Below are 27,510 nucleotides of genomic sequence, written 5' to 3' on the forward strand. Positions count from 1 at the left end.
TTCCTAGGTCTATCCACCTGAAAAGGCCCATAAACATTGAAACCCAGTAGTAAGGAGCACTGTAGTGTTCAGCTTGTGGTTTCTAAGTACTATTCCCACTAAAAGAATTCCATGGAAAAGTAGCTGATTTCTATCTAGTCTGAGGCAGAAAATGTACACAATAAGCCAGGTAACCCCCATCATGGCTGAAAGCAAGGAAGCTCCTAAAGACTCCTGGAGTCATGTGGATAGGACAGGACCCACTGCAAGGAGCTCCCACTCGCCAAATGATGAAATAATTTGAATGTTAAAAAGAATAACAACCACCCACTTTGGAAAATAGGTTGGCAATTTCTTATTGTTAAAATGTTCAGCTGTCACCCAGCCACTCACTCCTAGGTATTTACCTAAGAAAAATAAAAACATATATCCACAGAAAGACCTGTATGCAAATGTACAATACAGCCTTATTTATACTTGCAAACACCTGGAACGATGGAAAATTACTCAGTAAATAAAGGAAGAGACTACTGACAGACTTAGCAACATGGAAGGATCCTCAACCCATTAGCTAAGTGAAAGAAGACAGACAGAAATAGTAACATACTATATGATTCCACTGATACAATATTCTAGAAAAAATAAAACTTCAGGCACAGACATTAAATGACTGCCAGATGTGTAGGGTGGGGAAGAGGATTGACTGCTAAAGGATACAGGGGACTTTTTTTGGGTGATAGAAATGTTCTGTATCTTGAATAATGTATTGGTGTGAGTAGTTGTTGAAACTCATCAAAGAGGGTGAACTTTAGTGTATATCAGTTATATCTCAGTGAACCTGACCTCGTTCAAGAAGTGGCAAGAATACACAGAAGATCTTCACAATCCAGATAATCACAATGGTATGATCATTCACCTAGAGCCAGACATCCTGGAATGCAAAATCAAGTGTGCCATAGGAAGCATCACTACGAACAAAGCTAGTGGAGGTGATGGAATTCCAGTTGAGCTATTTCAAATCCTAAAAGATGATGCTGTGAAAGTGCTGCATTCAATATGACAGCAAATCTGGAAAACTCAGCAGTGGCCACAGGACTGGAAAAGGTCAGTTTTCATTCCAATCCCAAAGAAGGCAATGCCAAAGAATGTTCAAACTACCACACAATTGTACTCATCTCACACGCTAGCAAAGTAATGCCCAAAATTCTGTAAGCCAGGCTTCAACAGTACATGAACCATGAGCTTTTAGATGTTCAAGTTTGATTTAGAAAAGGCAGAGGAACCAGAGATCAAATTGCCAACATCCACTGGATCATCAAAAAAACAAGAGAGTTTCAGAAAAACATCTACTTCTGCTTCATTGACTATGCCAAAGCCTTTGACTGTGTGGATCACAACAAACTGTGGGAAATTCTTCAAGAGATGGGATTACCAGACCACTGTACCTGCCTCCGGAGAAATCTGTATGCAGATCAAGAAGCAACAGTTAGAACTGGATGTGGAACAACAGACTGGTTCCAAATCGGGAAAGGAGTACGTCAAGGTTGTATATTGTCACCCTGCTTATTTAACTTATATGCAGAGTACATCATGAGGAACGCTGGGCTGGATGAAGCACAAACTGGATATCAAGATTGCGGGAGAAATATCAATAACCTCAGATGTGCAGAGGACACCACCCTTATAGCAGAAAGTGAAGAAGACCTAAAGAGCCTCTTAATGAAAGTGAAAGAAGAGAGTGATGATGAAGCTGAAACTCTAATACTTTGGCCACCTGAGTGAAGAACTGACTCATTTGAAAAGAACCTGATGGTGGGAGGAGAAGGGGAAGACAGAGGATGGGATGGTTGGATGGCATCACCGACTTGATGGACATGAGTTTGAGTATGCTCTGGGAGTTGGTGATAGACAGGGAAGCCTGGCCTGCTGCAGTCCGTGGGGTTACAAAGAATTGGACACGACTGAGTGACTGAACGTGACTTTAATGGATTGAAATACAAAAATTTAAAAATTATTGAACTTAAGATGATAACTGAAAAATCATCATTAATTACCTGTGGAAGATGTTAGGCAACAACTCATTCTGAAAGCTGGTAAGTAAAGACAAAGAATCATGTTTTTTTTTAAAGTGTTATTTATTTGTCAATATATATATATTTTTAAAGTGGAGTAAAGGCTTGAATTTCAGCTAATGTTATGCCACAATCACAGGTCACATAAAAACAACAACAACCAAAACCCCAACTGTCCTAGCAATTTCAGAGGATTAGCTTCAATGTTAGAGTCCAGAGCTAACATAGAAGAGTAAAAGGTTGCCTGCCTCTACATGTCATTTTAAAGGGAAAGGAGATGTTGCAGGTAGACAGGGAGAAGGGTTCAACAGCTATGGAAAGCAAGATAAGAGGGATTCTACTGTGTGGGGGAAGGGGATGCCAGCAAAATCCTTCCCTAGGGCTGCTCAAAGGCTGAGGATATAAGGGTCAGAGTGAAAGGCTCCAGAGACTGGTATCAGGAGGAAAGAAAAAGTCAACTTAGGAGAATTAAAAAGAAATCAGAGACTTCCCTGGTGGTCCAGTGGTTAAGAATCCGCTTGCCAATGCAGGGGACCCAGGTTTTTCTCTGGTCTGGGAAGATTCCACGTGCCACCACGGAGCAGCTAAGCCCCTGACCCGCAGCTCCTGAGCCTGTGCTCTGGGGCCCACAAGCGTCTGCGGTTGAAGTCTGCACTCCAGAGCCCGTGCTCCACAGCAAGAGACGCCGCAGCAAAGAGAAGCCCGCGCGCCACGACGAAAAGCAGCCCCTGCTGCCGCACCTAGAGGAAGCCCAGGGCAGCCGAAGTAAATAAACAGCAACAAAAAAGAGCTTTTTTAAAAAAGAAAGCAAACGTGCTTGGTCACAAACTCCTCTGTTTACTGAGACACGAAGCAGTGGAAACGTGTCAGCAAGTGGGGCCACGTGGAGCAAGTTCTCCTGTGTGGCCGCCGCGTGAGGGCCTGCGGCCCGCGGTTGCCCCACGTCCAGCTTTCCAAAGGCGGAGCGTCCCGCTCCGCGCACGCGCTCCCCGCGTCCGGGGCCTCGTCACGGAGAGCCCGTGCCTCTGCGGGAGCCTGAGACGGCTCTGGCCCGTGACCGGGGCGCGCAGCCCTGCTGCAGGACGCAGGCGGCCCCTGTCTCCTCTGTCGCAGGAGGAAGTGGTGGCGGCGGCGGCGGCAGCGCCTGAGTTTGGCAACAGGGGTTCGTCTGCCGGGATGAACGCAAGTGCAGCTGAGGCGGGCGTCACGGCTGTGTTCTGGACTTGAGGCAGCTGGGACACGGTCTGCTCTGCGCAGTCGTGTGCAGACGCTGCTGCCCCCATTACTGCCTCATGAAAGCGAACTCAGGAACGCTTACAGTAGTCAAGTGCTCTGTAGGATAGCATCGTCGTAATAAATGGATTCCCTGTAGCCCCTGGAGTAAGGTGTGTGCACCGCTCCATACTGTTCATTATAATTGCTTGGTAAAGTCCGCCACACGACCCGGACGACCTATTGGGCACTCTTTTGACCAGTGCCCCTCTTTCCCACACTGACAGCAGCCACTCCAGTCTCCCATCCCAAGGGCAGTCCAGAGCAGCTGGTGGACGACTGCACGTGCATTCTTTTGCCTGGAAACTATGGAGGGCCCTGTCAACCTCCGCTGCATCCTCTGCCCACTCCATGTGTAGAAAGGCATAATCTTTCACAGTGTCATCGCATTTGATGACTGGACCATAATCCTCAGACGTGGTTGGAGCTGGCTCGCCTTGATGCTCACCCGCGTGCAGCCAGCAGTGGCGCCGGTGGTGTGTGGCACCCTCAGCCACTGTCTTGTCCTCTGCATGCGCAAAGCCACAGTTCTTAATGCCGGCACATTCCAGCACCTTCTGGCACTGCTGGACGAGAGAGCGGGCCTCCTGCCCTGTGGCCTACCAGGGCAGGTTTCCAAGGAGCAGTTTCATCATCCTGACAAGAGCCTCCTGGTGGCCATAGTGGTGGCTCCCGCATCAGAGAGAACTCTGCATAATGATGATCGCCACTCATGCCTTGGTGCCACTGGGTCAAGAGTCAAGCTTTTATCCTGGTTTTTCTACCCAGACCAAATCTTAAGAAAACAGATGAGGAAGGAATGTTCTACTTTATGACAGAATCACAGTAATATATGTAGAAGAGAAGATAGAATGTTACCACCTAAGAAAACAGTGGATCAAGGCTGTCATCCTGAGTATGTGATGAAAGGTAAAACATTGATGGAGAACTTTATAATGGATGGATCATGGAGAAAGAACATAACATTCGCTCTTTAAAGTGGGACAAACAGACCTTCTGAGTCTCCTGATATAATGCAACACCTCCTATGAAAATTATGCCTGAGCCCAGTGGAGCTTCCTGATCTAAATAGTATAATTACAGAGATAAACATGGAGGGGTGCAATTATCCAAATCCAGAATGTGGGAAGTCTACAGGACAAATGACTCAGTTTCTTCAATAAAAGCAGAAAGGGAAAAATAAATTATTATAGATTAAAATGTCTTAAAAGTGTTCAAAATGTACCATAAAGCTACAGAAATCAAGACAGAGTGGTTTTGGCATAAAGATATAAATATAGGGAATTCTCTGGCTCTCCAAGGGTTAGGACTTGATTCTTTCACTGCTGGAGTCAGGTTCAGTCCTAGATCAGAGAACTAAGACACCACAAGCTGTGTGGCATGACCAAAAAAAAAAAAAAAAAGATACACATAATAGATCAATGGAATAGAATTGAGAGTCCAGAAAAAAATCCATATCTACCCATGTATTTATGATCAACTGAAATATAGGAAGGGTGCTAAGACTATTCAGTGGGGAAAGAATCATCTTTTAAAAACTAGTGCAGGACTGCTGGGTAGCAATATGCAAAAGAGTGAAGTTGGGCTCTTGCCTCACACCATGTATGAAAATCATTTCCAAATGGATCAAAGACCTAAATGCAATAGCTAAAACTATAAAACCCTTAGAATAAAGCATGTTTGTCTTTGTGCCCTTGGGTTAGATAGACACTGGTTTCTTAGATATGACACCAAAGGCACAAGCTACCAAAAAAAAAAAAAATGGTAAATTGGGCTTCCTCAAATTTAAAAAGTTTTGTGCCTCAGGGCACATTTTCAGGAAAGTGATATTAACAAGTGTTTGTGAGGATACAGAGAAATCAAAACCCTCATACATTGCTGGTGGGAATATAAAATGGTATAGCTGTTTTGGAAAGCTGACTGACATATCCTCAAAAAGTTAACCATGAGTAGCCATATGACCCAGCAACTACATTCCTACAAATATACCCAGAAGAACTGAAAACATGCACCAACACAAAAACTTGTACACAAGTATTCATAGCAATATAACTCATAGAAGTAAAAAAAAAAAAAAGAAAACAACCGAAATGCCCACCAGCTGATGAATGGATAAAGAAGAGGTGGTATAGCAACACATTTGGAATATTATACGACAACAGAAAGGAATGGAGTTGCTGGCCCCGGTGGTAAGATGGTGACCACTGCTGAGTGCGACATGGGGACAGCTGCGGAGCAGCCAGAGCTGCCCAACCACGAAGAGACCAAGAGGGAAGCAGAGTCTCTCAAGGAGCAAGGAGATGCTCACCATGTCAAGAAAGATGCGATGCTCATGGCTATTATACATAGATATGTTTCCTTAACCACGCTAGCTGTTACGGGTGTCGGGCAGTCATCTAGATGATGATCAAAGGGTTCCAGAAAGCTCTTGGAGATGCACAGCAGTGAGTGAGGTTGTATGACAGTTCCACCCAGGGGCTTCTATGAGAGGGCAAGTACCGCCTATCTCTAGGGAATGCCTTGGTGGCACCTTGTGTTTTCTGGAGAGCACTAGAACTTGACTACGAACATGCTCAGGCACAGTAGCAGTTCAGGAATGCTAATGCAGTCACAGAATATGAGAAAACAGCAGGAACAGATTTTGAGAATCGGGATTTTTGGAAGTTGGTTTCCTGTATGGACTGTGCCCTAGAATTTACCCCTGCCTGCCACTGCTTCAGAATCATCAAAGAATATTTAGCAGTCTGAGTGGTTATCCAGAAGCCCAGTATGTGACCAGTAACATTTTGCAAGTGGATCCCACCTTTGCAGCTGCTCTGTATGTGTGAGGTCTTTGCCTTTATTATGAAGGTTGTAGTGAGGAGGTGGTTTGGTTTTTTGTACAGCCTCTCAGGATGGCTCCTGACCATGAGGAGACCTGCATTGTTTGTAGAAATGCCAAAGAGCACACACAAAAAAGGATGAGAATACAACATTTAAAGAAGGAAACTACAAGCTAGTATATGAACTGTACCGAGAAACTCTGGGGATAGACCCCAACATATAAAAACATAACATACAAATGTTCAAAGCATACAAATGTCCAAAAACATACAAATAGTTCATACAGCTCAAAAAAAAAATCTAAAAAACCCAAGCAAAAAATGGGCAAAAGACCTAAATAAACATTTCTCCAAATAAGACATACAGATGGACAATAGACATATGTAAAGATGCTTAACATCACTAATTATTAGAGAAATGTAGATCAAAACTGCAATGAGGTGTCACTTGACACCAGTCAGAATAGTCATCATTAAAAAGTTTATGAATAACAGATGTTGAAAAGAGTGTAGAAAAAAGGGAACCCTCCTACACAGTTGGTGAGAATGTAAATTGGTGTACTCACTAGAAAAATAGTGTAGAGATTCCTCAAAAAACTAAAAATAGGGACTTCTTTGGTGGTGCACTGGTTAAGAGTCCATCTGCCAATGCAGGGGACGCAGGTTTGATCCCTGCCCTGGGAAGATCCCCACGCACCACAACCATGAGTCTGAACTGGAGTCTGTGAGCTACAACTACTGAGCCCATGAGCCTAGAACCCATGTTCCACAATAGGAGAAGCCTCCGTGCATTGCAACTGGAGAGTAACCCCGCTCACCACAACTAGAGAAAACCTGCTTGCAGCAATGAAGACCCAGCACAGCCATAAATAAATAAATAGAATTTTTAAAAAGAAAAAAAAATCTAAAAATAGAACTATCATATGATCCAGCAATCTCACTCCTGGGCACATACCCAGAGAAAACTCTAATTCAAAAAGATACATGCACCCCAATGTTCATAGCAGCACTGTTTACAACAGCCAAAGCATAAAAGCAACTTAAATGTCCATTGACAGACGAATGGATAAAGAAGATATGTATTTATATCACATATAGACTAAAAACTGCAGGTTGGGGAGGAAGACGTAGAGTGAACAGGGAGGTTGCTTGTGAATTTTTGTTTTATACATATATATGTATACAATGGAATTATATATCAGTTCAGTTCAGTTCAGTCGCTCAGTCGTGTCTGACTCTCCGCGACCCCATGAATCACAGCACACCAGGCCTCCCTGTCCATCACCAACTCCCGGAGTTCACTCAAACTCATGTCCACAGAGTCGGTGATGCCATCCAGCCATCTCATTCTCCGTCGTCCCCTTCTCCTCCCGCCCCCAACCTTTCCCAGCATCAGAGTCTTTTCCAGTGAGTCAACTTGTCGCATGAGGTGGCCAAAGTATTGCAGTTTCAGCTTTAGCATCAGTCCCTCCAATGAACATCCAGGATTGATCTCCTTTAGAATGGACTGGTTGGATCTCCTTGCAGTATAAGGGACTCTCAAGAGTCTTCTCCAACACCACAGTTCAAAAGCATCGATTCTTCGGCGATCAGCTTTCTTCACAGTCCAACTCTCACATCCATACATGACCACGGGAAAAACCATAGCCTTGACTAGACGGACCTTGGTTGGCAAAGTAATGTCTCTGCTTTTTAATATACTATCAAGGTTGGTCATAACTTTCCTTCCAAGGAGCAAGCATCTTTTAATTTCATGGCTGCAGTCAGCATCTGCAGTGATTTTGGAGCCCCCAAAAACAAAGTCTGACACTGTTTCCACTGTTTTTCCATCTATTTCCCATGAAGTGATGGGACCAGATGCCATGATCTTTGTTTTCTGAATGTTGAGCTTCAAGCCAACCTTTTCACTCTCCTCTTTCACTTTCATCAAGAGGCTTTTCAGTTTCTCTTCACTTTCTGCCATAAGGGTAGTGTCATCTGCATATCTGAGGTTATTGATATTTCTCCCAGCAATCTTGATTCCAGCGTGTGCTTCTTCCGGCCCAGCGTTCCTCATGATGTACTCTGCATATAAGTTAAATAAGCAAGGTGACAATATACAACCTTGACGTACACCTTTTCCTATTTGGAACCAGTCTGTTGTTCCATGTCCAGTTCTAACAGTTGCTTCCTGACCTGCATACAGGTTTCTCAAGAGGCAGGTCGGGTGGTCTGGTATTCCCATCTCTTTCAGAATGTTCCACAGTTTATTGTGATCGACACAGTCAAAGGCTTTGGCATAGTCAATGAAGCAGAAATAGATGTTTTTCTGAAACTCTCTTGCTTTCTCCATGATCCAGCGGATGTTGGCAATTTGATCTCTGGTGCCTCTGCCTTTTCTAAAACCTGCTTGAACATCTGGAAGTTCACGGTTTACATACTGCTGAAGCCTGGCTTGGAGAATTTTGAGCATGACTTTACTAGCGTGTGAGATGAGTGCAATTGTCCGGTAGTTTGAGCATTCTTTGGCATTGCCTTTCTTTGGGAATTATATATAAAATGATCTATAATGGAATACTACTCAGCCATAAAAATGAAATAATGCTATCTTCAGCAACTGAATGGACCTAAAGATTATCATACTAAGTGAAGTAAATCAGAAAGAGAAAGACAAATACCATATGATATCACATATATGTGGAATCTAAAATATGATATGAATGAACTTATTTACAAAACAGAAACAGACTCACAAACATAGAAAACTAACATGGTTATCTAAAGGGGGTGGGGGTATAAACTTGGAGTTTGGGAGTTCAAGGCGTTTTTTGGTGGTCCTGGGAGCTTTGAAACTTCTGGTACAGGGATTTTTTTTTTTTCAGTTTGACTAATGAAACTGTTTAGGACCCAGAAAATGCAGGCTTTCCCAGTTTTACCTTGAATGTGGACGCAGGTCACCTCCTTCCTGCATCATGTCTCCATGTACTTAGCTTAGTTTTGTTTTCTTAGTTGGATACCCTGTGCCTGTGTGAGAAGGGTGACAGAAAGGGAGCCAGACTAAACACTGCATGTAGGGGAGGGAAAAGTGAAGTCGCTCACTTTCAAAGAGTCGGGTCCGACTCTTTGCGACTCCATGGACTGTAGCCCACCAGTCTCCTCTGTCCATGGGATTTCCCAGGCAAGAGTACTGGAGTGGGTTGCCACTTCCTTCTCCAAGCGATATTCCTGACCCAGGGATCAAACCCAGGTCTCCCGCATTATAGGCAGATGCTCTACCATCTGAGGAGGGAGGCAGTGAGTACACAGGAAGACTGCATGTGAATTTTTGTTTTACTGTTTAAATTTATTAAAAATTTAAGAGAATAAAAATGTTTTACCCTTACTTTTTAAAAAATGATTTGAAGTACTGACTTAGCCTACTCAGACTGCCATAATAAAATACCATAGACTGGGTGGCTTAAATAACAGAAATTTATTTTCTCACAGTTCTGGGGGTTGAAGTCCAAGATTAGGGTACCAGCATGGTTGGTTTCTAGTGAGGACTCTCCCCTTGGGTTGCAGACAGCCACCTTCTGGATGTGTGCTCATGTGACTGCCTCTTTATGGGATCATGGAGAGAGAGAGAGCAAACTCTCTGGTGTCCCTTCTTTTCAAGGCACTAATCCTATCATGAGGGCCCCACCTTCATGATCTCATCCAACCCTGATTACCTCACTTAGATGCATTTCCAGATACCATCACAGTGGGGGTTAGAGTATCAACACAGGAATTCGTGGGAGAGGGGGACACGAACATTCGGTTTACAAGATGAATGAACCCTGAAAATATGCTAAGTGAAGGAAGCCAGTCACAAAGGATCACGTAAGATTTTATTTGCATGAAATGTCCAGAATATGCAAATCCACCAACTCCAGGAGCTTACTCACATTCGTGTCCATTGAGTCCGTGATGCCACCCAGCCATCTCATCGTGTCATCCCCTTCTCCTGCCTTCAATCTTTCCCAGCATCAGGGTCTTTTCCACTGAATCAGTTCTTTGCATCAGGTGGTCAAAGTATTGGAGCTTCAGCTTCAGCATCAGTCCTTCCAATGAATACTCAGAACTGATTTCCTTTAGAATTGACTGGTTGGACTCCTTGCAGACTGCAAGGAGATATATCTTAATATTTTTCTTAAAAAAGAAAGGAAAAAGACACAGAGATACATCAGTCAGTGGACCAAAATACTGGACTCTTGATTCAAACAAAGCAACTTTTTAAAAAATTTATTTTAATTGGAGGCTAATTACTTTACAATATTGTGGTGGGCTTTGCCATACATTCACATGAACAAAGCAACTTTTAAAAGTTTTTAGTTTTTAATTGTAGGATAATTGCTTTACAATATTGTGTTAGTTTCTGACATATATCAACATGAATCACGCATAGGTATGCCTATGTCCCAACCCTCTAGATGGCCACAGAGCATTGGATTTGAGCTCCCTGTGTCATACAACAAATTCTCACTGGTTTCAGTGTTATAAAGTAACTTTTAAAAAGATATTTTTTAAATAACTAAGGAAAATTGAATATGGATTCTTTTTTAAATTGATCCTTTTATTGAGGTAACATTGGTATATGAGTATGTTTCATGTGTGCAATGTTATATTTCTACTTCTATATACACCACAGCCTGCTCACCACCAACAGTTTAGTTTCATTCCATCCCCAGTTGCCAGCCATACAGTTACACCATATGTTACTCATTTTGCCCTTCTCACCCTTTCCCCTCTGGTAACCGCTACTCTGTTTTCTGTATCTACATGTTTGTTTTTGTTTGGTTTGGTTTCTTCACTTGTTTTTTAAATTCAACGTGAGCAAAATTATATAGTATATTTCTCTGACTTGTTTCATTTAGCATGATGCCCTGAAGGTTCATTCATGTTGTCACGATGGCAAGATTTCATCTTTTATTTTTTTTAAATTTTTGGGTGTGTTTTCAGGCTTGCAGAATCTTAGTTCCTTGACCAGAGATTGAACCCATGTCCCTTGCAGTGGAAGCACAGAGTCCCAGTGACTGGACCACCAGGGAATTCCCCAAGATTTAATCTCTTTAATGGCTGAGTAGTATTCCATTATATATATATATAGTATGTATATATATATATGTATATGTGTGTGTATATATATGTATATACATACACATATATGTATGGGACTTCCCTGGTGGCTCAGAGGTTAAAGCGTCTGCCTGCAATGTGGGTTTGATCCCTTGGTCGGGAAGATCCCCTGGAGAAGGAAATGGCAACCCAGTCCAGTATTCTTGCCTGGAGAATCCCATGGATGGAGAAGCCTGGTTGGCTACAGTTCATGGGGTTGCAGAGTCAGACACGACTGAGCGATTTTACTTCATGTATATATGCCACATTTTCTTTATCCATTCATCCGTGGATAGTCACTTAGGTTATTTCCGTATCTTGGCTATTTAAAATAATGCTGTGATGGACATAGGGGTGATGTATCTTTTCAATGTAATGTTTTCATATTCTTTGGATAAATACCCAGAAGTGAAATAGTTAGGTCATGTGGTAATTCTGTTCTTAATATTTTGAGAAACCCCTCTACTGTTTCCCATACTGGCTGCACTAGTTTACAGTTCCACTAACAGTATATGAGGGTTTTTTTCTACAACCTCCCCAAGGCTTGTTATTTCTTGCCTACTTGATGATAGCAGTTCTGACAGGTGTGAGATGGTATCTTACTGTGGTTTTGATATCTTTTTATGTGCCTGTCGGTCATCTGTATGTCTTCCTTGGAAAAATGTCTATTCAGCTCCTCTGCCCATTTTTTTTTTTTTTTAATTCTGGCTGCCCTGGGCAGCATGCAAAGTTTTTGTCCCCCGACTAGGGAACAACCCCACTCCGCATGTAATGGACGTACAAAGCCCTAACCACTGAGCAGCCAGGGAAGTCCCATCCTCTGCCTAGTTTTTAATCAGGTTGTTTAACTGTTGTTCAGTCGTATGCATTCTTTGTAATGAATATTAACCCCTTAGTGGATATGCAGTTTACAAATACCTTCTCCCACTTGGCAAGCTGTCTTTTTATGTTATTGGTGGTCTCCTCTGCTGTGTGGAAGCTTTTTGGTTTGGCACAGTGCCATTTGTTTATTTCTTTGCTTTTATTTCCCTTGCCTGGGGAGACATATCTAGAAGATATTGTTAAGACTGTTTTCAAAGAGTATACTGACAGGACTTACCTGGTGGTACAGTGGTTAAGAATCTGCATTCCAATGTAGGACACTCAGGTGCAACCCTGGTCAGGGAACTAAGATCCCACCTGCCATGGGGCAACTAAGTCTGCTCACTGCAACTCCTGAGCCTGCTGTAACAAAAGATCCAGCCTGCTGCAGTGAGATCCCATGTGCCACAACTGAGATCCGATGCAGCCAAATAAATAAATAGATTAAAAAATATATATATATATATATACACCTATGGTTTCTTCTAGGAGTTTTATGGTTTCATGTCTTACATTCAAATCTTTAATCCATTTTGGGCTGACTTTTGTGAATGGTGTGAAATAGTATAGTTTCTCTCTCTCTTTTTTTTTATTTGCGTGTGGCTGTCCAGTTTTCCCAGCTCCATTTATTTTATTTCTTTTTAAAAAATTTTATTTATTTGGCTGCGTCGGGTCTTGGTTGTGGGCGCGTGGGTGGGATCTTTCATTGTGGCACTCAGGCTTAGTTGCAGCGTGTGGGTGCTTAGCTCCCTGACCAGGAATCAAACCCGAGTCTCCTGCACTTCAGGGGAGATTCCCGACCACTGGATCACCAGGGAAGTACCCCAGCTCCATTTATTGAAGAGACTATCCTTTCTCTGTATGTTCTTTGCACCTTTGTAGTAAGTTAAATGTGGGGTTTGTATGTGCGCGTTTACTTGAACATGGGTTCTGTGTTAGATGATAAGGGATTGTGCGTGCATGGTAAGTAGCTTCAGTCGTGTCCGACTCTTTGTCACCTGATGGACTGTAGCCCACCAGGCTCCTCTGTCCATGGGATTCTCCAGCCAAGAATACTGGAGTTGGTTGCATGCCCTCCTCCAGGGGATCTTCCTGACTCAGGGATCAGACCTGTGTCTCTTACGTCTCCAGCATTGGCAGGCAGGTTCTTTATCAGTAGCATCACCTAGGAAGCCCAATATAAGAGATGATTGGTTTGGAAATGTGCAATAATAGTAATTTTTAAAAATCTTAACATACTGGTAAAATGGCATGTCTTGGATTTGTTTTGAAATACTCTAGGGCAAAATTTAGAGGATGGGTGAAATGGGAATGACAGAGTATTGATAATGTTAGCAGCTGAGTAATGGCTATATGGGGATTCCCTGGTGGCTCTGCTGGTAAAGAAGCCTCCTGCAGTGTGGGAGACCTGGGTTTGATTTCTGGGTTGGGAAGATCCCCTAGAGAAGGGAACAGCTACCCACTCCAGTATTCTGGCCTGGAGAATTCCATGGACAGAGGAGCCTGGCAGGCTACAGTCCATGGAGTCACAAAGAGTCAGACATGACTGAGCGACTTTCACAATAGCTGTATGAGGGTCCATTATACTATTCTATTCTACCTTGATTGGTTTGTTTAACAATGCTATAATACCGTTTCAAAAACTACCTCAAATATAGCACAGGGACAAAAGTATTGATTAGTACAGAATTCCAGAGAGTTCATCTTCCAATAGAAAATTCTGAGCTGGGCCCTAGGGCAGTGAAAGCACACCTTTGCCGACAGCCTTCTGCATTTCATTTGGAGGAGAGAAGCCACGGGAACCACTCCCAGAAGATGCTTTGGATTCAACTTGATGGGATTTTTACAGAACATTTGCAGAGATGATGCACTTCTAGACTTTATCAATTGTCTTTTGTTGTGTAACGAACTACCCCCAAGCTTAGTGGTTGAAAATAAACAAACATGGACTATTTCTCATGATTCAGTGGGGTGGCTAGGATTCTGGGCTGACTTGACTGGGGCCAGTTGGACTAGTTTAGGATGGTCTCATTCAGATGCCTGGGGCCTCCTGTAGGAAGCTAGCCTGTAATTGTTTACACGATGTGAAGCCCTCCCAGCAGCAAGAGAGGACAAGCCCAAAGCCCAGGCACATCCCACTGATCAGAGCAAGTCACATAGCCCAGCCCAGACCAAAGCAGGTAGAAATAGAGCCTCCCTTGCAGATGGGGCTTGTCGTTACTGAACGGGGAATGGGAGCCAAGGGGCCAGGCAGGGTCTGACTCAGCCCACATCTCCTCATGGCACTGACTACTCAGATGTGGCCAAAAGTGGATCCTGTGTAACTCATGTGCCCTGGTTCTAGAACCCTCACTCCACTGGTAGAACAGAGGTGGTGGATGAAATGTTATTCAGAAATATTAACCCTGGATTAACAGAAGAAAATCATCCCTATTTGTGCTTTTGTTTATTTCTTCTTTTCTTTCCCCGTGGCCTAAACTCAGTCCTGTTTTTCTTCTTCCTCCTCCTTAAATTGAGCATGTGTGACTCACTGCTCAGGACTGCTAGTTGCTATAATGTCCCTCCCCACATTCTCAAAGGGCAAAATGGCTTGATTCACAGGAGGAGGTGGGGCTGGGTGTTAGTCTTGGGACAGCGCCCTGCACCAGCCCTGTTTCTTCTTATCTAGATGAGGGGGTTGCCTGGCATGTCTCTGAGGCCCTTGTGGCCCTGTTCTGCCTACAGAGATGCGGCTGGGGGTCCAGTGCTCCGTGCCCTGGGTCTTAGGTCAGGCCTGGCCTCTTTGGGAAGAAGGATGCTCTGTGTTGGTGTAATAGACTTGTTGCAAAAGTGGCCCTAATTCTTCACACGCATCCCCATTCACATCTTTTTCTGCTTTTAAATTGAAGGACAGTTGATTCACAGTGCTGTGCTACAGCACACAGCAACGTGATTCAGTTATACGTGTGGAGAAGGAACAGGCTGCCCACTCCAGGGCTCTGGCCTGCAGAATTCCAGGGACCGTATAGGCCACGGGTCACACGACTGAGCGACGTTCACTTTCACATGCTCATCTTGCTCCTTCGTCTGAGGCACTGTCTGCTGACTTCCCCCCAGTGGGTGTGTGGCTGCCTGTCACTGCCTCCCCCACTCCCCACACATGCGCGCCCTCCCCAGGCCCTTTGTCCTTCCATGATCCAAAAGTCATGGTTCTGTTAAATTAGCATTCACTTTTGACTTGTTACTGTGACTTTGAAAATGCTATTTGTTATTGAACTATGTAAAATAATACTGCAGCTTTTGCTTTCTTGTCCAAGTTCTCTCTGCACGAGCTTCCATAGGACTGTTCTAAGCCCCTGGGTAGAGTGGGTCTGGGGAGGCAGAGGCGATTCTGAACTCCTCCCCATCCCCTTCCTCACCAGAGAGAGACAGACAGACAGACAGACACCGCTGAGCTTCCCCAGGGCTCAGCAAGGCTACTCTCTTAGGTGGTGTCCTCCGTGCCGCCCTCCCCCTCCCAGAGAAGGGTCTGGCTCCTGTGCCATCAGGCAGCCCCTGCTTTGCGCCTTCCTTGGCTTCCACACATCTCCCATTTCAGTGGGTGGCACCCAGGGTCAGGGCTCTGTGGTGTGGCCTGAAGGTGAACGTGACCCGTTCTCTCACTTTCTCAGCTTCTCTGTACCAGTCTGGTGGCCCAGGGTACGTGGAAGAAGCCTTTCTGAGAGATATCTTAGTGAGGAGCTGGCCAGGAGAGTTTTGGGGCATGGATGGGGTGCAGAGGCAGATTCTGGTGGGTGTGTAGAAGGTCTGGATCCGCAGATGTTGTGGTGGGAGCAGGACAGGAGCGGGAAGCACTGTCCAGGCCCCGGTGCTCAGGACGCAGGCCGAGGTATCAGAAGGGCTGTGGGACCTCCAGGTTACAGGGTGGCCTGGAGAAATGGAAGTTCCATCCACATCAAAGCCTGTCCACGGAGCCCCATAGAGGCTCTGTTCTCCATCGTCAAAACCTGGAAATGAGCCAGCTGCCTTTCAGTTGGTGAATAGAGTCTGTACAGTGGAGTACTAGTCAGCAAGGGAAGGGAACAAATGACCGACACAGGCAGCGTCCTGGCTAAACCCCAGACAGCAGTCTGCTGAGGGAGAGGACACAGAAACCCTTGCTCTATGACTGCATTTATAAGGTGTCTGGAGAAAAAACTGCTGGTCGAATGAACAGGGGTGGTTCATTCCCACCCTGGGGCCAGGGTGGGAGGACTGGTTGACTAAAGCCTGGCAGGAGGGAATGTTCTGGGTGGATGGAGATGTTTTACATCTTGATTATTATAGTGGCTATGTGGCTCTGTACATTTGTCAAAATCCATAGAATTGTATGCTAGGAAAATGTGAATTTTGCTATGGGTAGTTTTTACCTCAGTAAACCTAAATAAAGCAAACACAATGACGACAAAATGTTTCAGCCAGATCAGTATTTGTGGTGATGCTGTAGCAGCAGGAAGGTTACCAGTGTGGGTCGCAGGAGGAAGAAGTTCAGGGGTGCTCTCACACAAGGGGTGAATGGACGCCTGTGTTCTCTCGTGAGGCCCTGCCTGCCTGATAGGAAGCTCCACGGGTGAGAGTCGGCCCATCCAGCATTCTGTAGAGGAGCCATGGATGTCACAATGGACCCCCAGATCATACCTACTCTCCCCTCATGCCAGTAACCTGTGGCTATTTCCCCAGAGGGGAAGTGGGGAGAGGGCAAGAGGATGGAACAGAACTGAATTAGAGGCTGAATTTCAGAGCCGGCTCGGTCACTTGCCAACTCGGCGTCTTAGAGCCTCAGTTTCCTCATCTGCAAAATGGGTACAACAACCCATCCCTCACAGAGTTGGGTGAGGGATAAATGATGGTGACTGTATGAAAGCCCCGAGCCCCATGCCCAGCTGTAACTCATTAGCAAGCTGCAGTTGAACTCCTGTTGCTCTTCTTACAAGCTGTGTGGCCTGGACAAGTGTCTTAACCTTTTTGGGCTTTGAGTTCCTCATTGATAAAATGAAGCTTTATGGCCCCATAAGGTTGTTGTGAGGATTTAATGATTATAAAGACCTTAGCTGTGGGCCTACCAGATAGTGAACACTCAGAAAAAGTCACAGCATTTTTATAATAGGGTTGCCAAATTTAGCAAATGAAGATACAGGATTCCCAGTTAATTTGGAATTTCAGATAAGCAGTAAATATTTTTGTAGTATAAGTATGTCCCATGCAATATTTGAAACTCCAATACTTTGGCCACCTCATGCGACGAGTTGACTCACTGGAAAAGTCTCTGATGCTGGGAAAGGTTGGGGGCGGGAGGAGAAGTGGACGACCAAGAATGAGATGGCTGGATGGCATCACCGACTCTGAGGACATGAGTTTGAGTGAACTCCGGGAGTTGGTGATGGACAGGGAGGCCTGGTGTGCTGTGATTCATGGGGTCGCGGAGAGTCGGACACGACTGAGCGACTGAACTGAACTGAACTGATGCAATATTTGGGATATAGTAAAAAAAGTATTCATGGCATGTGCTGTGCTGTGCTTTAATCTTTCAGTTGTGTCCGACTCTTTGCCACCTGATGGACTGTAACCAGCCAGGCCCCTCTGTCCATGGGGCTTCTCCAGGCAAGAATACTAGAATGGGTTGCCATGCCCTCCTCCTGGGGATCTTCCCAACCCAGTAATCAAACCAGGGTCTCCTGCATTGCAGGTGGATTCTTTACCAGTTGAACTAACAGGGAAGCCCCATTCATGACATAATTATACTAAAAGTATTTGTATCATTTATCTGAAATTCAAATTTAGCTGGGTACTCCATACTTGGGGAGGCAGATTGGAAAGTGAGAATGGAATTAAGCCTGAAAGTGAGTAAAGGGGTGAATGATCTGCTTTAAAAAAAAGATCTCCCTGCGGTCCAAGTCATTCATCTAGTTTATCTATGCTCTCCCCTCAGGAAGCTCCCTGGGTTTAACCCACACAGCCCATTCATTCCTTGGTTCTGCTTTGGTTTTGGCCCCAGCTGTCTGCCTGTATCCTGTGAATTTGCCCCTGGACTGAGGCTGCCCTGTGGATGCCCTGTAGCCCTGCTTCCGAGCGGTGCGCCTCTGGCCTGCCCGTGGGCTCAGCTGGCTGTGGCTGCCGCCCACACCGTGGCTCTGTGTGTCTGTGGCTGGGGGCTGAATGGCAGCACCGCTCTTACATAATCGGTCTCTCTCCTCCTCTCTCTTTCCAGAGCCAGATTTCACACTGAGCAGCTGCAGACGGAGAAATCAGAGAGAGCACAAGCCAGCCGCAGATTCCGAGGCCTGCGGGGAACTCTCTCCTCCCGCTCCGAAGGAAGACCCCGAGGCGGCTGTCTCAGGCCAGGTCTTGCTGCCATGGAGCCCATGGCCACCGCCCGCTGGCTGCCGCCCGCACTGCCAGGCAGATAAGGGGGAGCCCTGCCCAGGGCACCTGCCGCCCTACGCGGCCACTCCCCCGAGGCCTGCCTTCCTCACTCCCAGCTCCCTCTGCTGACCGGGGCCATGCAGGCCCTCCTCAGGCCTCTGTGAGCGGACACACCTCTGGGGACGCGCGTCTGTGCTCTGCGAGACCCAGTGCACCACCATGCCCCAGGGACTCGCCTGGCTGCGCTGTGAGTACCCAGTGGGGCTGGGGGGTCCGTGGGGACTGCCTGGGGAGGCTTTGGCCTGCAGCCAGGCTCTGCTGTAACCATGGCAACCAGGGCATTCTTCCTGGGGAGAAGTTGAGATGCTTCCCAGCTTAATGGCAGGCACCCTCAGGGATTCCCACGCTGTCTGCCCCGTCTCCAGCTCAGACAGCCATGGTGGCTGTGAGCCTTGGAGTGGGTGGGCACAGTCAGTGGGTCACGGGGACAGGGCAGGCACTGGGGGTGGGAGGCAGGGTCTCACCTGGCCAGACTCACTGGTGCTGGGGAGTATGGCGGAGACATTTCTGGCTTCCCTCGGGGTGGCCAGTCTGGGGTGGGGGCTTATGAAATTGTTTGGGCCCCAAGACACTTGAGAGAAGTGCAGGCTGTTCCCTCGGCCTCTCTCTCCATAAAGAGCTAAATCAAAAGGCAGGAAGAGAACAGTGTTGTTGGGGAAAAGAAAAATAGATGAAATGAGGACAGAAAAGAAAAAGAATCTAGAAGCCTCTCGAGCTGCTTGTGGGAGGCCAGACCAAGCTCCCTTCAGACTCCCGGATTCAATTTAATTGACTCAAATTCAACATATTTTTCCTGGCGCCACCCACATGCCCACTGGAGAGGCACTGCCATGGTGACAAGGACCTGGGCTATCTCGTGCGTCTCTAATACCTGGCATGGAGTTAGATGCTGGGAACCATGTGCTCTTTACATGAGGTCTGGGGTCCGATCCTCCGAGGGATGCGCTGAGGAGCTGGGTCCTCCCCGGCCCTTTCGGAGGACACTGCAAAGGGTCAGGATGTTCAGAACCGGTGGGAGGGCCCAGACTTGGTGTTCTGGAATTTTCCAAGTCGTGAGGAACAGGGGGAATAGGAGAAACAGCAGAGCGAGGTGCCACTTGAAATGGTCTCAGAGGTGGGTGGGTCCACATCCATGGACCTGGGGAGGTGAGGACAGTGTTCCTTCCAGGGAGGGGGAACAGCAAGAGCAAGCCTCAGCAGGGGGAGTGAGAGGCCAGGCTGGACATCGGTTTGGGCTTGGGTGGCTGAGGCCATGGAAGCCATGGTGAAGGGTGACTGACTGATGGGATAGGAGGGAGCCCTGGAAGATGCGTGGTCTGGGGTGGGGGCTGGGGTTGGGAGCCCCTCTGCTTTGGGGAGAGTGTCTGTTCCAGCCTTCCGGGCAGGAGGTGATGACGGAGGTGGGAATGAAGAGGCCTGGCAGAGGGGCACGCGCAGGAGGCGGAGCACAGGGCTGGCGGCCCGGCTGCTGTGGGGGCTGCGGATCAGGAGCTCGGGAGGGACTGGGAGCTGGAGAAGGAGCGGCTGCCCTAATGCACTGCCACAAACTTGAGACGGCAGAAGTGCGCTCTGCCACAGTGCGGGAGGGCAGAGGTCTGAAATCGCGCTGTCAGAGCTCTGCTCCCTCCGAAGGCTCTGGTGGAGGGTCCTTGCTGCCCCTTCCGGCCTCTGGCAGCTCCTGGTGTTCCTTGGCTTGTGGCTGCATTGTCCCAGGCTCTCCTGCTCTGTGATGGCCGCTCGAAGGGTCTTGCCCTACTCATCTCTGTGTCCTTTCCTCGTCCTAAAAGGACACAGTCGTTGGAGTTAGGGCCCACCCTAAATTCAGGGTGAGTTCACCTGGAGATTCTTAACAACAGTTGCAGAGACCCTGCTCTTGGAAGGCAGATGGGCAGTGAAGCTTCAGTTCTGCTGTCCCTGCCTAGTTGCCTGTGTGCTGCCCTGTTTTCCAGAGGTGAGGCAGCAGGAAAGGAGCTTAACATTGGAAATGGTAGTTGGGCTGCGGGGTTGGAGGAAGTCTAAGTCTGGAAGAAGACAGGTCATCTGGGCAGGGTTTCTGGGGGTGCCCACAGCTGCCGGTCTGGGAAGCATGGGGGCTCCGCAGGTCCCTGCTGCGTGCCTTGTTGCCAGGCCCTGAAGGCTCCAGACTGGGACTCGGATGAGGGCAGGTGGGGTGCGACTTGGGGGTGGAGTGGGCAGCCAGGGGGTGCCAGCCACATTGGAAAGAAAATTCATTGTGGACAGACACACTGTGAAAGAAAAGACAGAAATTGGGATTTTTATGTGGCATCTCTGTGAACCAGAGTGTGGCCCCGAGGACACCACCAGTGTCCTGTCTCTTTCTGTCAAGCACAGTCACCAGACTGGCAGCAGCAGCTTGACCTTGGAACCTGTGAGAAATGTCGATTCTCTGCCCCCCACCCACACCCTGCCTACTGAATCACATTCTGTGGGTGGGGCCTGGCACTCTGGGACTTTACCAGCTTCTGCAGGAGAACCAGATGCCTTCTCCCAGTTCCCTAAAGTGCTGAGTAACATGACCTCGCTGAGGTTCAGAGCACTGTGCATCCACATACTGGGAGCCACCTTGTCTGCTCAAGACAGTGCGTGAGTTGGACAGATGGTGCTGGAGACAGAGGCTGGCTCAGGCGGGAGAGACCCTGGGGAGGGAAGGCGTCTCGGTCTTACAGTGTCAGAGGACACCCATGGCGGGGGCAGTGTGGGCCAAAACCCCAAGGCAGGGATGATCTTGACGTCAGGAGTGCCCAGCTGAGGGGGCGAATGATGTAGTGACAAGGTAGTGATGTAGTGACAAGCTGAAACACTGTTTGTCTGTTCCTTGGTCTAAACGTTGGGTCAAGAACATGGGAAGGGAGAGAGAGACAGGAAGTGCCAGATGGATTACAAATTTGCAAGTCTGTGGAAAATGTGGGGTCAGACTTCTACGATGGGAAGGGCTGGTGGGCTGCAACCCATAAGGGGCACAGGCTTGAGCAGAGCTGAGCTCCTGACCTGGCAGGGGCACAGCATTGAGCAGGCGGGGGTAGTGGGGTGGGGTGGGGCTGGGGCGGACAATGGGGCCCCCAGCTCAGGCCCGGGAGGGTGTCGGAACAGAAGGGTTCCCAAGCGCCAGCGAAGTGAGTAGGGAAAGTCTGGTCAGTAATTCCTGCTTACAACCAAGAGGTGACTCAGCCTGCCTCGCTAATTTGGGGGGAAAGAAAGAAAGAAAGGGAAAAAGCACTGCTTTTGATTGTAACAATAATAAACACTAATTGTAGAATATACCCTACAACATATAAAGAAGAACATAACAATATCCCACAGGGGCTCGGTGCGTTTCTTCCTGTTGCATTTTCTAATAACACACACACACACACACACACACACACACACACACACACAGTTAACGAATTCAAGTCATGCTTTATACTCAGTGTGTTGCGTCATGCTTTTTTAAACTTCACTAAGCATATCAAAAGTAATTTTCTTGTCATGAAAGCATATCATAAGTATTCTTCAACAATGTGATTTTTATTGACTGCATTCATTGTTAATGAACATCTAGGGCACTTGTAGATGTTCACTATTATAAAATAATACTGCAGTGGAAGGCTTTGTGTCTCTCTTTTGTTTTCCTTCACATTTATTCCTAGAAATGAGTTTAATGGGTCAAAGGGTATGGACAGTTTTAAAGTTTAGTGGGTTGAATTGTGAACATTTTAAAGTACATCATAACAAAACTGCGAAAGTGCTTTCCAAGATGAAAGCATTTGCCTCACTACTTCACCAGCACTTTAATAATTTTATTCTATTAAAATAAAGCAACAGCAACAAAAAAAACCTAATTTTCTATTTGGTAGGTGAAACATGGATCTGATTGTTTTAGTGTGAATTTATTAATGAGGTTCATTTTCAGATATGTCCCTTGCATATCCATATTTTGTTCTTTCTGCTCTGATCCATTGAACTCTTGTTCTTATTTGTTGCAAATTCTCTTAGATATATTTTCTAAGTCTGTTCAGTTATGCAGAAATCACAGTTTTTAAAGTCACAGTGACGCACAGTGGTGAAGGCAGGTAACGTTCGGATCGTTTGTATGGAAAGTCAGCATCCTAGAAAGAGCACACGGGAAGGGTCCCTACACACCTGCTGGTCCCAACACCTGAGAGGCACGTCAGAGTCAGACGGAGCAGGGAAGACAGTGGCGGGGGTCGCCCTGAAGTCACTGCAAGAGTTCTGCCTGGAATCCACAGTTCCAGAGTGTCTGCGTGGAAAATGCAGCAAAAGGCTTTGAAAACTCCTTGGCTCTGGACGAGGGGCAGAGGTTGCCCTGGAAGGGAGGTTGTGCCTGCCCCCAGGGCAGGAGTAGGCAGGAGGCTGGAGACCAGCCCAGGGCATAGACAGGGGCTCCGCCGGCAGGGCGGGGGCGGCCGGGCCGGATGCAGTGCTTGTCTGAGTTGTTGCCTCCAGCCCTGGCCCCAGGGAAAGGCTTCCCAGTGCTGGGACGGCCTCCTGGGAGCCCAGCGCCCCCACCCCGGCCTGTGAGGACGTGTCCCCTCGTAAAGGGAGGTGCATGCTCTCCCTGCACACGGGTGCGTGAAGGGAGGCGCGTGCTCACTCTGCACACGGGTGCGTGAAGGGAGGCGCGTGCTCACTCTGCACATGGGTGCATGAAGGGAGGCGCGTGCTCACTGTGCACACGGGTGCGTGAAGGGAGGTGTGTGCTCACTGCACACCCACAGGAGCAGTGTGAAGCAGCAGGTGCTCACGTGTTCTTACTGGGTGCGGCCCGCAGATCTTGGGATCCTACTTGGCATGGCCTTGGGAAATGAGGGCTTGGAGCCGTGGCCCTTGACCCGGAGCGACGAGTGTGCTGTCACCGGCTTCCTGCGGGACAAGCTGCAGTACCGGAACCGCCTTCAGTACACGGTACCCACGGGCCCTCGCCGCGTCCTCTGCCCGAGGCCCTTGGCTCATGGGACCAAGGGCCCAGGTGTCAGGCCCCTCCCTGGCCTGGCATCAGCCCCGAGCCTGCCTGGCCCCCGGCCCCTCGCACACACCCTGAGCCCGGGCTGCACTGCCTGTCCTTGCTCCTGCCAGTCATCCGCAGGCCCTCGCCCACCTCTCATCTGACCCTTGACCCCACCTCCACGTGGTCCTCTCCCAGGGGAGAAGGGATTGTCGGAAACCTTGGGGGAATCCCAGACATGTATTAACGAGGGTGATAAGGACCTGGAAATTATAATGTTAGATTTTAGGGTGAATCACGTGGCATGTGGCTCTATCGGTCCTTTTTTTTCAGCAGCTTTGAAGACATATTGACACGTAATTCACATACCACACAATTTATGTGCCTAAGTGTACATTTCAGTGGTTTTAGCGCATTCTCAAAGTTATGAAACCATCAGAAATCTTTTCAAGTTATCTTCCTCACCCCCCAAAGAAGATGGTTTTCCCATGAGTACTAAGCCTCTCATCCTACATCTTGGCCTGAGACTAGGCCTGGTCAGGACCTATCCTTCCTTGTGTCCCGGAGGAATGAGCTATCTTTGTCCCAGCTGGGGGCCAAGCACATATGTTCTGTGGAGGAGCACTGCTGTGACCTCTGCCGTCAGGGCCGGTCCTGGGTTCTTCCCCTGCATCAGATTTCTCTGGGAGGCTGGGGGAATCTGAGCCATTTCTGACTCTGACCTCATCTTTTGTTCTTATATCTTCCTAGAAACACTACTTCCCCATCAACTACAGGGTCAGTGTGCCTTATGAGGGGGTGCTCCGAACAGCCAATGTCACCAGGCTGGTGAGAATCCCCTCCTCTGGACTGGGGAGCCCCCTGCCTCCTGGGACACCCTGGGTGCCCTGCCTGGAAAACACTGGTCTGGGCAGGTCCTGCTGCCAGGAGGCTTTCCTGGTCCTCAGGCAAGCCCACCCTTGGCTCAGGCCCAAGCTTGCCCCCTACCCCCGGGGGCTGCCATGGTCTACCCCCTGTGCAGGGCAATTCTGGGGGGGGCGTTGGATCTGGGAGTGGGGTAAGGGCCCAGAGGCCCCTGTCTGGGGCTTCAGTAGTTTCTCTGTCCCTGCAGCAGCGGGCCCGGGTGAGCCAACAGGAGCTGCGGTATCTGTGGGTCCTGGTGAGTCTCAGTGCTACTGAGTGGGTGCAGGAGGTGCTGCTCGAGGGCCACCCATCCTGGAAGTACCTGGAGGAGGTGCACACACTACTGCTGGACGTCAAGCAGGGCTTGCGGGTGAGCATTGTGGGGGTGCGGACGGGCGGGGCAGGTATGTGTGTGTGTACCTGCAGGTGAGCATTCTGGGGGTGTAAAAACAGAAGGGTGTGTGTGTGTGTGCCTGCGGGTGAGCATTCTGGGGGTGCAAGCAACAGGGTGTGTGTGTGTGCCTGCAGGTGAGTATTCTGGGGGTGCAAGCAGCAGGGTGGGTGCGTGTGTGTGTGCCTGCAGGTGAGCATTTTGGGGGTGCAAGCAGCAGGGCGGGTGCGTGTGTGTGTGCCTGCGGGTGATCATTTTGGGGGTGCGGCTGGCAGGGTGTGTGTGTGTGTCTGTGCGCCTGCAGGTGAGGATTATGGGGTTGCAAGCAGCAGGGCGGGTGCATGTGTGTGTGTGTGTGCCTGTGGGTGAGCATTCTGGGGGTGCAAGCAGCAGGGCAGGTGCGTGTGTGTGTGTGTGCCTGCAGGTGAGCATTTCGGTGGTGCAGCTGGCAGGGTGTGTGTGTGTGTGTGTGCCTGCGGGTGAGCATTTCAGGGGTGCAGCTGGCAGGGTGTGTGTGTGTGTGTGTGCCTGCAGGTGAGCATTTCAGGGGTGCGGCTGGCAGTGTGTGTGTGTGTGCCTATGTTTGTACATGGCCAGAAGCTATCAAAGGAGGAGGTAAACGCGTAGAAAGTCCTAGCTTGTCCTGGAGGGTGTGGGGGAAGTGGGGGTCAGGGTGATGGACTGGGCTTTGGGGGCAAGTGATGTAACAGACCCTTGTAGGCTCTGCAAACCTGGGTGAGTCATTGACCCCATTCACTGTTTCCACATCTAAGGAGCAAGGGAAGGGCAGAGGGATCAGTGGGTGGAGCACATGGGGCTTAGGGTGCTGGAACTCTTCCGTGTGATGCTGTAACTGCATTTGTCAGAGCCACTAATGTACAGCAGAAAGAGTGAACCCTAATGTAAACAGACTTTAATTAATATTGATAATAATAGAGGTTCCTGATTCCTGCCTGCTCAGGAGTATTGATCTGAGGCCTGGGGTGTGTGTCTTCCGAAAAGCCTGAGGAGCAAGGTGACAAGGTCACTGTGTTGTCTGTGCAGGCCGTGTGTGTGCTGTGGGACCCCCTCCCCACACCCCCACTTGCCCTCCTTAGGACCCTGGTAAGCACCTGCCAGGCGCCCAGCTGCTGCCCAGCAGGAACAGCTGACCGGGCGCTGACTGTGAGCTCCTGCCGACTCCAGGGCGTGGGGCCAGTGCCTGCTTTTGCAGCTGCCTGGAACTTTGTGGAGGCTCTGTTTTCCGGCAGAGGCCAGGAGGCTAGGCTGTGTCCTTGGTGGGGGCTGACCTGGGGAACGAACCGTGCTCCATCCTCAGTTTTCCTTGGGAGTATCTCTGACTGCTGGAGCTCCGGGGAGCTGCTCTGGAGGCTGGGAAGGAGACGTGGGTAGGCTGAGGCTCTGCCACCTGGGCTGTGCAGGGTGAGCCAGCTTTTCATCTCTCCTTGCTCAGCGGTGGTGGCCGAGGCTCCCTCACCGGCGGCCCGTGTCTCTGGGGCAGTGGGTCCTCCCAGGGCGAGCCCTGTGGCTCTCCCCTCACCCTCGCTGCTCTCTGTAAGCCTTTGTGCGTTAGCTTTCTGGGACTGCTAACTGAATACTAACTGACCACTAACTGACCACTACTAACTACTAACTGACCACTAACTAACTACTAACTGACCGCTACTAACTACTAACTGACCACTACTAACTACTAACTGACCACTAACTAACTACTAACTGACCACTACTAACTACTAACTGACCACTAACTGATTACTAACTGATCACTACTAACTACTAACTGACCACTGAAATCCGAGCCTGCGCCTCCCGTCTTCCAGTCACCTGGGGCTTCCCAGGTGGAATTTCTGGTAAAGAACCTGACCATTAGTGCAGGAGACATAAGAGACGTGGGTTTGATCCCTGAGTCAGGAAGATCCCCTGGAGGAGGGCATTGAAACCCACTCCAGTGTTCTTGCCTGGAGAGTCCCGTGGACAGGGGATACTGGAGGGCTATAGTCCACGGGGTTGCACAGGGTCGGACGGCACTGATGCAACTTAGCACACACAGTGGCTTAAAACAACAAAAATTATTGTCACGGTTCTGGAGAGAGGATGTCTGAGATCACGGGGGCAGCAGGGCCACGCTCCCCCAAAGGCTCCCTCGCTGCTCCTTCCCAGCTCTTCCAGCTTCCGGTGCTGGGGTTCTGGTTCTGGGCTTGTGGTTCATCACTGAAGCCTCTGCCTGTTTTCACACGGCCTTTCCCTCTGTGTCCCATGTCCTTTCTCCCGTCTCCAGTCATCAGATTTAGGGCTCACCCTAAACCCAGACTGATCTCATCTGGAGGTCCCTGACTTAACTACACCTGCAAAGACCCTGTTTCCTCACGTTCACGGGTGCCAGGGATAAGGACTTGGTACAGCTCCCCTTATGGTTCAATGGTAAAGAATCTGCCTTTAATGTGGGAGACCCAGGTTCGACCCCTGGGTTGGGAAGATCCCCTGGAGAAGGGAAAGGCTACCCACTCCAGGATTCTTGCCTAGAGAATCCCATGGACAGAGAATACTGGTGGGCTACAGTCCAAGGTGTTGCAAAGAGTCGGACAAGACTGAGCGACCAACACTTTTCACCTTTTCACAGCTTTTTTAGGGGGACGTGGGGCAGAGGAGCATTGAACTCCACCCAGCACACTTCACTCTGAGGAA

General features: G+C 48.5%; 1 protein-coding gene and 2 pseudogenes across 3 annotated transcripts in view; 2 read left to right on the forward strand and 1 right to left on the reverse strand.

Moving 5' to 3' along the window:
* The window catches only part of IL34 (interleukin 34), a 71,523-nt gene that overhangs the window by 42,216 nt on the left and 1,797 nt on the right, over nt 1-27,510 (forward strand). For 2 of the 3 annotated variants that reach the window (XM_055413175.2, XM_055413176.2), the window contains exons 2-5: nt 18,348-18,749; nt 23,355-23,488; nt 24,279-24,356; nt 24,640-24,801. In XM_055413175.2, the coding sequence (XP_055269150.1) occupies nt 18,722-18,749; nt 23,355-23,488; nt 24,279-24,356; nt 24,640-24,801 (402 nt within the window). In that variant the 5' untranslated portion in view covers nt 18,348-18,721. The remainder of the gene's footprint in view (nt 1-18,347; nt 18,750-23,354; nt 23,489-24,278; nt 24,357-24,639; nt 24,802-27,510) is intronic. The other variant, XM_055413177.2, reaches the window with a different exon arrangement.
* Nucleotides 2,918-3,967, reverse strand: LOC129547368 (RNA-binding protein 4B pseudogene; annotated as a pseudogene).
* LOC129547370 (dnaJ homolog subfamily C member 7 pseudogene) lies at nt 5,318-6,423 on the forward strand (annotated as a pseudogene).

The sequence above is a fragment of the Moschus berezovskii genome, chromosome 22 (assembly GCF_049115385.1).
Source record: "Moschus berezovskii isolate FMDL1 chromosome 22, NW_MosBer_1.0, whole genome shotgun sequence".
NCBI lineage: Eukaryota > Metazoa > Chordata > Mammalia > Artiodactyla > Moschidae > Moschus > Moschus berezovskii.